The sequence below is a fragment of the Hemitrygon akajei genome, chromosome 12, assembly GCF_048418815.1.
Source record: "Hemitrygon akajei chromosome 12, sHemAka1.3, whole genome shotgun sequence".
Classification (NCBI taxonomy): domain Eukaryota; kingdom Metazoa; phylum Chordata; class Chondrichthyes; order Myliobatiformes; family Dasyatidae; genus Hemitrygon; species Hemitrygon akajei.
In genome coordinates this window covers 112,294,282-112,306,341 of record NC_133135.1, presented here as the reverse complement: position 1 = coordinate 112,306,341, position 12,060 = coordinate 112,294,282, and the positions used below count along the sequence as shown (strand labels likewise).

The 12,060-nt window shown below is 46.8% G+C and overlaps 1 protein-coding gene across 1 annotated transcript in view; it reads right to left on the bottom strand.

Annotated features, from left to right (window-relative positions):
* LOC140737388 (uncharacterized) overlaps positions 1-12,060 on the bottom strand; it is a 64,725-nt gene that overhangs the window by 9,052 nt on the left and 43,613 nt on the right. The window contains exon 5 of the mRNA XM_073063866.1: positions 9,467-10,305. Within this exon, the coding sequence (XP_072919967.1) occupies positions 9,467-10,305 (839 nt within the window). The remainder of the gene's footprint in view (positions 1-9,466; positions 10,306-12,060) is intronic.

Genomic DNA, 12,060 nt, shown 5'->3' with positions numbered 1-12,060 from the left:
ATGCTGGCTCAGCCCAATCCTATCACTGCTATCTAGATATGCCACTATTTCATCCTTAATAATGGACTCTAGCATCTTTCCCACCACCGATGTCAGGCTGACAGGTCAATAGTTCTCTGTTTTCTCCCTCCCTCCTTTCTTAAAAAGTGGGATAACATTAGCCATTCTCCAATCCTCAGGAACTGATCCTGAATCTAAGGAACATTGGAAAATGATTACCAATGCATCCGCAATTTCCAGGGCCACCTCCTTTAGTACCCTAGGATGCAGACCATCTGGACCTGGGGATTTGTCAGCCTTCAGTCCCATCAGTCTTCTCATCACCATTTCCTTCCTAATGTCAATCTGTTTCATTTCCTCTGTTACCCTATGTCCTTGGCCCATCCATACATCTGGGAGATTGCTTGTGTCTTCCTTAGTGAAAACAGATCTAAAGTACTCATTAAATTCTTCTGCCATTTCTCTGTTTCCCATAACAATTTCACCCAATTCATTCTTCAAGGGCCCAACATTGTTCCTAACTATCTTCTTTCTCTTCACATACCTAAAAAAGCTTTTGCTATCTTCCTTTATATTCCTGGCTAGCTTGTGTTCGTACCTCATTTTTTCTCCCCGTATTGTCTTTTCAGTTAAGTTCTGTTGTTCCTTAAAAACTTCCCAATCATCTGTCCTCCCACTCACCTTAGCTCTGTCATACTTCCTTTTTTTTAATGCTATGCAATCTCTGACTTCCTTTGTCAACCACTGTGGCCGCTTTCCCCCCTTTGAATCCTTCCTTGTCCTTCCTTCTCTGGGGGATGAACTGATTTTGCACCTTGTGCATTATTCCTAAGAATACCTGCCATTGCTGTTCCACTGTCTTTTCTGCTAGGCTATCCATCCAGTCAACTTTGGCCAGCTCGTCCCTCATGGCTCCATAGTTTCCCCTGTTCAACTGCAACACTGACACCTCCGAGCTGCCCTTATCCTTCTCAAATTGCAGATAAAAGCTTATCATATTATGATCACTTCCTCCTAATGGCTCCTTTACTGCAAGATCGCTTATCAAATCCTGTTCATTACATAACACTAAATCCAGAATAGTCTTGTCCCTGGTCGGCTCTCGTACAAGCTGTTCCAAGAATGCATCCCTTAGGCACTCTACAAACTCCCTATCCTGTGGTCCAGCACCAACCTGATTCTCCCAGTTCACCTGCATGTTGAAATCCCCCATAACTACTGCGACATTACCTTTGCCACATGCCAATGTTAACTCCCTATTCAACTTGCACCCAATATCCATGCTACTGTTTGGTGGCCTGTAGACAACACCCATTTGGGTCCTTTTGCCCTTACTGTTCCTCAGTTCTATCCACACAGACTCTAATTCTCCTGACCCTATGTCCCCCCTTGCAAAGGACTGAATCTCATTCCTCACCAACAGGGCCACCCCACCCCCTCTGCCCACATTTCTGTCCCTACAATAGCACGTATACCCTTGTACATTCATTTCCCAGGTCTGATCTCCCTGCAGCCATGTCTCCGTTATCCCAACAATATCATAGTTACCCATTCGCACCTGGGCTTCAAGCTCATCCGCCTTATTTCTGACACTTCGTGCATTCAGATATAGAATTTTTAGCCCATTTCTCCTCTCTCTGTTTAAATCGCTGCCTATTGTGCTTAACCCAGCTCCCCGAACTCCCATCGGGCTATACGCCCCTAGAATTTTGTTGTCCTTCTTAAATTTACTTATTCTTTCAACACATTTAACTCCATGTTCCGTCAGACCATCCCTCTGTACGTGTCCTCCTTATCACTTGTTCCGCCTCACCTTTCTCTACTACACACTTAATATTCCGGAACCGTGTAGTCCCCACCTGTCCTTTATTCTTCCTCTTGCTATCCTCTCTCACATTCTGGATCCCCGCCCCGCCCCCTGCAAATTTAGTTTAAACCCCCCCAAGAAGCTCTAGCAAACTTCCCTGCAAGAATGTTAGTACCGCTCCAGTTCAGGTGTAAACCGTCCCTTCGGAACAGATCCCACCTTCCCTGGAACAAAGCCCAAATATCTACAAACCTGAAGCCCTCCCTCCTGCACCATCCTCTCAGCCACGTATTAATCTTTATAATCTTTCTGTTCCTTGCCTCACTCGTACGTGGCACAGGTAGCAATCCTGAGATTGTTACCCTGGAGGTCCTGCTCTTCAGCTTCGCACCTAACTCCCTGAACTCCCTACGCAGGACCCCCTCACTCATCCTACCCACATCATTGGTCCCTACATGGACCACAACATCTGGATTCTTGCCCTCCCTCTTGAGAATAACCTGCACCCGATCTGAGATGTCTCGGACCCCAGCACCAGGGAAGCAACATACCATCTGAGACTCTCGATCTTCCCCACAAAATCTCCTATCCGCCCCCCTGACTATAGAATCCCCTATCAATACCACTCTCTTCTCTTCCCTCCTCCCCTTCCTAGGATAGGAATTGTAAAGTCTGTGACAGTGAGTCTGTAGGTTATGGAATCAGTTCAGAGTTGTGGTGAGTGAAGTTATCCACACTGGTTCAGGAGCCTGATGGTTGTGGGGTAATAACTGTTCCTGAACCTGGTGGTGTGGGACCTGAGGCTCAGTGTGGTGAGTGAAGTTATCCACACTGGTTCAGGAGCCTAATGGTTGTGGGGTAATAACTGTTCCTGAACCTGGTGGTGTGGGACCTGAGGCTCATTGTGGTGAGTGAAGTTATCCACACTGGTTCAGGAGCCTGATGGTTGTGGGGTAATAACTGTTCCTGAACCTGGTGGTGTGGGACCTGAGGCTCATTGTGGTGAGTGAATTTATCCACACTGGTTCAGGAGCCTGATGGTTGTGGGGTAATAACTGTTCCTGAACCTGGTGGTGTGGGACCTGAGGCTCATTGTGGTGAGTGAAGTTATCCACACTGGTTCAGGAGCCTGATGGTTGTGGGGTAATAACTGTTCCTGAACCTGGTGGTGTGGGACCTGAGGCTCATTGTGGTGAGTGAAGTTATCCACACTGGTTCAGGAGCCTGATGGTTGTGGGGTAATAACTGTTCCTGAACCTGGTGGTGTGGGACCTGAGGCTCATTGTGGTGAGTGAAGTTATCCACACTGGTTCAGGAGCCTGATGGTTGTGGGGTAATAACTGTTCCTGAACCTGGTGGTGTGGGACCTGAGGCTCATTGTGGTGAGTGAAGTTATACACACTGGTTCAGGATCCTGATGGTTGTGGGGTAATAACTGTTCCTGAACCTGGTGGTGTGGGACCTGAGGCTCCTGTAGCTCCTCCCCAATGGCAGCAGTGAGGTGGTGGGGTCTTTGATGATGAACGCAGCAGCACTCCATGTAGATGTGCTCAATGATAGGAAGGGTTTTCCCTGTGAAGGGCTGGTGGGAATATTTTACCTCTAACTTAGGTCATTGGTGTACTAATTAACCACTTTTCTGAGCAGCACACAAAATGCTGGAGGAATTCCGCAGATCCGGCAGCATCTACGGAAGAGAATGAGCAGTCAACGTTTCGGGCCGAAACTCTTCATAGGATCTGATGAAGGCTCTCCACTATTTATCCACTTTCTCTGTTATCAAGGATATCCACCATCCAGGCCACGCTCTCTTCTTGCTACTTCCATCAGGAAAGAGGTACAGAAGCCTACGGACTCAGGAACAGGTATTACTCTTCAACCATCGGGCTCCTGAACCAATGTGGATAACTTCACTTCATCTCTGAACTGATTCCACAACCTAGGGATGAACTTTCAAGGACTCCACAACTCATATTCTCGTTTTTTTCTCTCTATCACAGAGAAGCACAGCACAGAAACAGGTTCTTCAGCCCATCTAGTCCATGCCAAAACTCCATTGACCACAGCCCTCCACACGCCTGTTATTCTTGTATCTATCCTAACTTCTCTTACAAGTGCAAGTTGAGCTCACACGCACCACTTGTGCTGGCAGTTCATTCCACATTCACACGACTCTTGGAGTGAAGAAGTTACCCCTCATGTTCCCCTAAATTTTTCACCTTTCACCTTTAACTCATGATCTCTGGTTGTAGTCAAACCTAACCTCAGTGCAAAAAGCCTGCTTGCATTTACACTATCTATACTGCTCAAAATTTTATATACCTCTATCAAATCTCCTCACAAGTTTCCACGTTCTAAAGAATACAGTGCTAACCTGTTCAACCTTTCCTTATATTTCAGGTCCTCCAGACCCAACAACATCCTTGTAAATTTTCTTTGCGTGCTTTCAACCTTGTTTACATCTTTCCTGCAGGTAGGGGGCCAAAACTGCAGCCAATACTCCAAACTGGGCCTCACAAACGTCTTGTACAACTTCAACATGACATCCCATCTCCTGTACACAATGCTTCGATTTATGAAGGCCAATGTGCCAAAAGCTTTCTTTGCAACCCTATCTACCTCTGATGCCACTTTCAACGAATTATGGACCTGTATTCCCAGATCCCATTGTTCCACCACACTCCTCAGGGTCCTGCCGTTCACTGTGAAAGACCGACTCAGGCTGGTCCTACCCAAGTGCAACTCCTCCCACTTCTCTGCATTAACTTCCATTTGTCATTTTTCAGCCCAGTTTTCCAGCTGATGCAGATACCCCTGCAAGCCATGATAGTTTCCCTCACTGTCCACTATACTCCCTGACTTGGTGTTATCTGTCAATCTATTGTTTGCAAAGTCATTCTACTTTAGTTCAGTTGTTTGTCAGTCTCTGTGTGCAGTTTCTCATCGATTTTATTGTAATTCTCCATTCTACGGTGAATGCCCATCAGAAAATTAAACCTCAGGATTGTATATAAGACCATAAGATATAGGAGCAGAAGTAGGCCATTCAGCCCATCGAGCCTGCTCCACCATTCAATCATGGGCTGATCCAATTCTTCCAGTCATCCCAACTCCCCTACCTTCTCCCCACACCCTTTGATGCCCTGGCTAATCAAGAACCTATCTATCTCTGCCTTAAATACACCCAATGACTTGGCTTCCACAGTCACTCGTGGCAACAAATTCCACAGATTTACCACCTTCTGACCAAAGTAATTTCTCCATATTTCAGTTCTAAATGGATGTCCTTCAATCCTGAAGTTGTGCGCTCTTGTCATAGAATCCCCTACCATGAGAAATAACTTTGCCATATCTAATCTGTTCAGCCTTTTAACAGTCATAATGTTTCTATGAGATCCCCCCCTCATTCTCCTGAACTCCAGGGAATACAGCCCAAGAGCTGCCAGATGTTCCTCATATGGTAACCCTCTCATTCCTGGAATCATTCTCGTGAATCATCTCTGAACCCTCTCCAATGTCAGTATATCCTTTCTAAAATAAGGAGCCCAAAACTGCACACAATACTCCAAGTGTGGTCTCACGAGTGCCTTATAGAACCTCAACATCACATCCCTGCTCTTATATTCTATTCCTCTAGAAATGAATGACAACATTGCATTCGCCTTCTCCACCACCGACTCAATCTGGAGGTTAATCTTTAGGGTATCCTGCACAAGGACTCCCAACTCCCTTTGCATCTCTGCGTTTTGAATTCTCTCCCCATCTAGATAATAGTCTGCCCGTTTATTTTTTCCATCAAAGTGCGTGACCATACACTTTCCAACATTGTATTTCATTTGCCACTTCTTTGTCCATTCCCCTGGACTATCTAAGTCTCTCTGCAAGCTCCCTGTTTCCTCAACACTACCCACTCCTCCACCTATCTTTGTATCATCGGCAAATTTAGCCACAAATCCATTAGTACCATCCAAATCAGTGACGTACATTGTAAAAAGCAGCGGTCCCAACACTGACCCCTGTGGAACTCCACTGGTAACCGGCAGCCAGCCAGAATAGGATCCCTTTATTCCCACTCTCTATTTTCTGCCGACCAGCCAGTGCTCCACCCACACTAGTAACTTCCCTGTAATTCCATGGGCTCTTATCTTGCTAAGCAGCCTCACGTGTGGCACCTTGTCAAAGGCCTTCTGAAAATCCAAGTACACCACATCTACTGCATCTCCTTTGTCCACCCTGCTTGTAATTTCCTCAAAAAATTGCAGTAGGTTTCTCAGGCAGAATTTTCCTTTCAGGAAATCCATGTTGGCTTTGGCCTATCTTGTCCTGTGCTCCAGGTACTCCGTAATCTCATCCCTAACAATCGATTCCAACAGCTTCCCAACCACTGATGTCAGGCTAACAGGTCTATAGTTTCCTTTCTGCTGCCTCCCACCCTTCTTAAATAGTGGAGTAACATTTGCAATTTTCCAGTCATCCGGTACAATGCTAGAATCTATCGATTCTTGAAAGATCGTCGTTAATGCCTCCACAATCTTTCCAGCTACTCCCTTCAGAACCTGAGGGTGCATTCCATCAGGTCCGGGAGATTTATCCACCCTCAGACCATTAAGCTTCCTGAGCACCTTCTCAGTTGTAATTTTCACTGCACAAACTTCACTTCCCTGACACTCTTGAATGTCCGGAGTACTGCAGACGTCTTCCACTGAGAAGGCTGATGCAAAATACGCATTCAGTTCCTCTGCATCTCTCATTACAATATCTCCAGCGTCATTTTGTATTGGTCCTATATCTACCCTCAACTCTCTTTTACCCTTTATATACTTAAAAAAGCTTTTAGTATCTTCTTTGATATTAGTTGCTAGCTTCCTTTCGTAATTCATCTTTTCCTTCCGAATGACCTTCTTAGTTTCCTTCTGCAAGTTTTTAATAGCTTCCCAATCCTCTATCTTCCCACTAGCTCTGGCTTCCTTGTATGCCCTCTCTTTTGCTTTTACTTTGGCTCTGACTTCACTTGTCAGCCACGGTAGTGTCCTTCTTCCCTTTGAAAATTTCTTCTTATTCGGAATATATCTGTCCTGCACTTCCACGTATGGTGACATGTGTTTACACACTTTGATACTAAATTTCCTTTTGCTTTGAACACGAGGTCATCCAGTTGTTAGCAGGCATCTCTAGGTGGGAGTTTGCTGTGCTGGTCGCAGTGCTAGTGGCTGGAACTGGGCATGCCCAGCCACTGAGCACCCCAGGGTGCACTGAGGTTACAAGAAGAGGTGTTTTCGAAATGCACGTCTTCCTTCCCCTAATCTGTTCTGTTCTGACAAGCAAAGGTCTGCCCTTGTGGCTTTTGAGAGTTCTGCATTGTGACACATCCTGTCTCTATTCCTGCTCGGTTCTGAGAGTCCTTCAGCAAGGGTGGAGCAAGCACTTCCCCAAACCGACAGACATCGGCGTAAACGGGCTGGAACTGAGGGAGGGTCTGCAAGTTGTGAGCACGCGATGTTGGTGCTGGAAATGTGGTGACACTGATGGGCCTACCCCTGGACTGTGATGCCTGTTGACAGATAACTACACATTTCACTGTACGTTTCCATTTAAAAAAATTAAAGATCCATGTACATCAAAACATCCAGAGGACGGTGTTTGATGTACATTACTATGCAATACAAAAACGTAGTGGGGGCCTGAGACCTTCGCACAGTACTGTGGTCATGTTATGTATCGCACTGTGCTGTTGCCTCAAAAACACAAATTTCATGATGTGTGAGTGATGATAAACCTGATTCTGATATGATTTTCTACTGTGGACTGAGTGAGAAGGGACAGGGAGAGGGGTATCATGGTTGGGAAAAGGGGAAGGGAGAGAGGAGAGAGCGGGAAGCACCAGAGACATTCTGTAATGATCAGTAAACCAATTGTTTGGAATCAAATGACCTTTCCTGGAGTCTCAGCACACACACACACACACACACACACACACACACACACACACACACACACACACACACACACACACACACACACACACTTGCAAGCAAACAGAAAAAAAACAAGGTAAACAAAACGACTATGAAGGGCAGAGTCGCCCGCGGAGCCTGTTCAGTGTTGAGCGGAGCGGAGTCTCTGCTGGAAGCCCCACGGTTGTACCGCGGCAGCTGCTCCCGAACCGGCAGCGTGCGCCCCCAGACCCCCGCCGGACAATAGCAGTGAGAAGAGGGAGAGTGGTCAAATGCAGACAGATGCAGCCGAACTCCATTTAATCGAACCCAGAAGTTCATCTTCCGCTATCTGGATGGCACCCCAACTCTACCTGCACTCTCTAGTTCGCCGACTCCGCTCAATCATTTACCTCACTCTCTAGATGATGTTGTGCCATCATCGAGCACAGAAATGTCATGACAAACAAGGCACAACAGCATCCTTTCCTTCCTTAGAAGTTTGCGTAGATTCGGCATGTCTCCAAGAACTATGACAAACTTCTAGAAACTGCGGAGAGTGTCCTGACTGGTTGCATTGCGGCCTGGAACTGAAACTTTTACAAAGAGCGCGGACACAACCCGGCCCATCACAGGCAAAGCCCTCCCCAGTGCTGAGCACACTTACACGGAGCCGAGCTCTGTCATCCCTCATCCAGCCTCCTGAGCCGGCCTGGATAACATCACCCACCACCACTCTGATCTGCAGACCCACTTCCAGGACTCTGACAAGTGATGTCCTCGGTATTGTTTTTATTTGTACAGTTGGTCTTCTTTTGCACGTCGGTTCTTTCTCAGTCTTTGTTTAAGAATAGTTTCTCATAAATTCTATTCTGCTTCCTTTCCCCCGTAAAAGTCTGCAAGAACATGATTCTAAAGGCAGTAAACGGTAGTATAGACATACCTCGAGAATAAATTTACTTTGAACGTTTGAACTTTGAACCTCATTGTGGACTAGACAGGGTGGGACTTACACAGGGACATGGGAAATCAGATCCATAATTCCTTGGAAGTATCATCATAGACAGATGGGTCATAAGCTTTTCGCACATTGGTTTTCATAAAGCAAAGTCTTCAGTACAGGAGATGGGATGTCATGTTGAAGTTTGGTGAGGCCAAATTTGGAGTATTGTGTGCAGTTGTGACCACAGAAAAGATATCAATAAGCTTGAAAGAGTGCAGAGAAAATTTACAAGCATGTTGCTGGACCTGAGGACCCGAGTTATAGGTTAGGACTTTCTTCCCTGGAGCATAGAAGACTGGGGGGAGATTTGAGAGTGGTATACAAAATTATGAGGGGTATAGATAAGGTAAATGCAGGCAAGCTATTTCCACCGGGGCTGGGTGAGACTGGAACTAGAGGTCATAGGTTATGGGAGAAAGGTGAAATACTTAAGGAGAACATGACGCGGAACTTCTTCACTTAAAGGGTGGGGTGCATGTAGTACCGCTATCAGCAGAAGAGGTGGATACGGGTTCAATTGCAACATTTAAGAGAAGTTTGGATAGGTTCATGGATGGGAAGGGTATGGAAGGCTATAGTCAGGTGTGAGTCAATGGAACTAGGAAGAGTAACAGTTCAGCATAGATAGATGGGCCGAAGGGCATGTTTCTGTGCTGCAGTGTTCTATGACTCTATAACCATTAGCTTAACCTGGGGAAATGGAGGAAACCTATTTTTACCAACCTTGTATTTCACTCTCTTTTCTTCTTCCTCTCCCTCCTCCTCTTCATCCTCGCTATCCTCGTCTTTGCTGCTTTCCAAATCACGGTTCCTCTTCCACTCCTGTTCAATCTCACCCTCACGTCTCTTCTTTAAGTCCACACCAAAGTGATGGCGTCCCTTATCCTCGATCTCCTGCTGCTCGAGGGATTGCTTGCCACCTCCTCCCTGCAGGTGGGTTCCGACCCCCAGGATCTTCATCCCTTTCTGCCCTGCTTCAAACTGGTCAGTCTCTTCGTCACTGGCATTCTCCTGAACTCGCTTCTCAACGCTCATCAGTCCGTGCTCGTTCCCCATGCTACCGTCATCTTTCCCTTCACTCCGGTGTTTCTTCTCTCCTTGCTTGTTTTCGAGTTCATGCTTGGCGATCTTCTTGAGGAGCTCATCGATCTTCAGGAGGTCACGTTCCTCTTGCCCAAGCTCACTAGAACTTTGATCCTCCTCAGATGACTCACCATGCCTCCCCTCAGAACTTTCTTTGTCTTTATTGACAACCTCTTCCTTGCTTGCATGGGTCACAGCCTTGGTGCCATCTTTACTGGTAAGAGCTTCCTTGTCTTCGTGATGTTCCTCCATGTTCAGCTCTTCGCTTTTCTTGTTCTGCTCTTTGCTTTTTTTGTATCTCACCATGTCTTCCTCTTCCTTTGAAAGGAGAGCCTTCTTCACATGGGATCCTCCTTGGCCATTGAGATCTTCCCCCCTTTCATCCCTCTTCTCCAAATTCTCTGCCTCATTCCACTCTGCGTTTGGGTAGTTCCACTTCTTGTCCCCTTTGAGAGACCTTTGCTTGGCTGAACTCTCTCCTGTGGACAGGAAGCACAAGGGTTAAAACGTTCGAGGATGTTGCCACGAGGAAAGATTGGATAAGCCAGGGCTGTTTGTTGAGAGGTGTCTTAATAGATTGGTAGCTTCTTAATTAGTAAGGGCATCAAAGGATAGGGGGAGAAGGCAGGAGAATGGGGAGAAGGCGGGAGAATGGGGGAGAAGGCGGGAGAATGGGGGAGAAGGTGGGAGAATGGGGGAGAAGGCAGGAGAATGGGGTAAGGCGGGACAAAATCAGCTATGTTAGAATGGTGGAGAAGACTCAATGGCCCAATTGGCCTAATTCTGTTCTTATTACATGATCTAACCAGGATATAAAATAGTGAGGGGACTAGATAGAATAAGTAGGAGGGACCCATTTCCTTAGTAGAGGAGTTGCAAACTAAGGATTAGATGGAAAGTGATGAGACGTTCTTTGAGGTTTTTATAGCTGGGGGTGGCAAGCTCCCACGACCTATAAAATGCTCCCGATGAATAGCCTCTGACAACCCAAGTCCAGTTCCTATCCTTTGTACGTGGCTTAGTTAGCAAGCCCCGCAGAAATGTTTCTACTGACAGGAGAAGGGGCAAAGCTGGGTTACTGGCACCTTAAAACCACTCACTTCAGGCAGATGGGGCTCGTCTATGGGAAGGAAAACTCAATCTCAAACCTTCGTTAGCTTGTGGCTTTACCCACTCATGGGGAAGGCTTTGAGAGTAAAGCCAGAGGAAAATTTCAGAGCTGGAGTCCATAAGGCAGACTTACACTGAGTCCAACACTGACACGTTCCTTTGGGTTCATCAGATGCGTGGAGGAAGAACTTGCTACATGGGCAACAGCTTGTACTCCATATCGCATTGGCCAGGGTTGCAGATCCAGACAGCCACGACGCAACACCCATGGTCAACCCTGTCTGACAGGGGCCTCAACGAGAGGGGAGATGAGGGAAGAATTTTCACGCAGAGGGTAGTGGAGATCTGGAGCTTGGCATCTGAAGAGCTTGACAGAAGCATATGCAGTGGACGTGAAGAGTTGTAACCTCCAGGGCCACAGACCCCGTGCTAGAAGACCAGAAGACCATTAAGACATGGGAGCAGAACTGGCCCATGGAGTCTGCTCCACCATTCAATCATGCCTGATTTATTTTCCCTCTCAATAGTTGAGAAGGAAACTCTTTCACAACCCACACAGACCTGATGGGCCGAATGGCCTCATCCTACCCCAGAATTATTTTTGTGGTTTCGATTTAAGTCCAGTCGATGCACCAGGCACATTCTGTTAAGTAAACAAGGACAGACCACCTTAAGTGAATTGGGATTGCAACTGAATATGATGGTATCTGAGTCCATCTGGGCAAAGACCTTGTCAGCGTAGCTGGTGGACTACTGCCAGGAAATTGGCCTTGATAAATGCTCCCATCCAGTTCACTGGCCAATCCCACAGGCGCTGACCCCCATCGCTGGGTTAGTATGTCTTGAGGTCCTCAACATTGTCTCAACTAGACAATTCAGCTAGACGGGCTAGCTTTGTTTCATTCGGACAGAGATGCAGCTCCCCCCGGTAAGGTCCGCGGTGGTGGTTTCTGTGTTTATATCGACACGGAATGGTGGAAGAACTCTGCGCTGGTTTCCAGACACTGCTCATCGTTAGTGGCGTTTGTGGCAGTTCGATGCAGACCACTTTATTTGCCACGGGGATTCACCTCTGTCCTTATATTTGGTGCCTACATTCCCCCCAGCACTAATGCTAAGGAGGC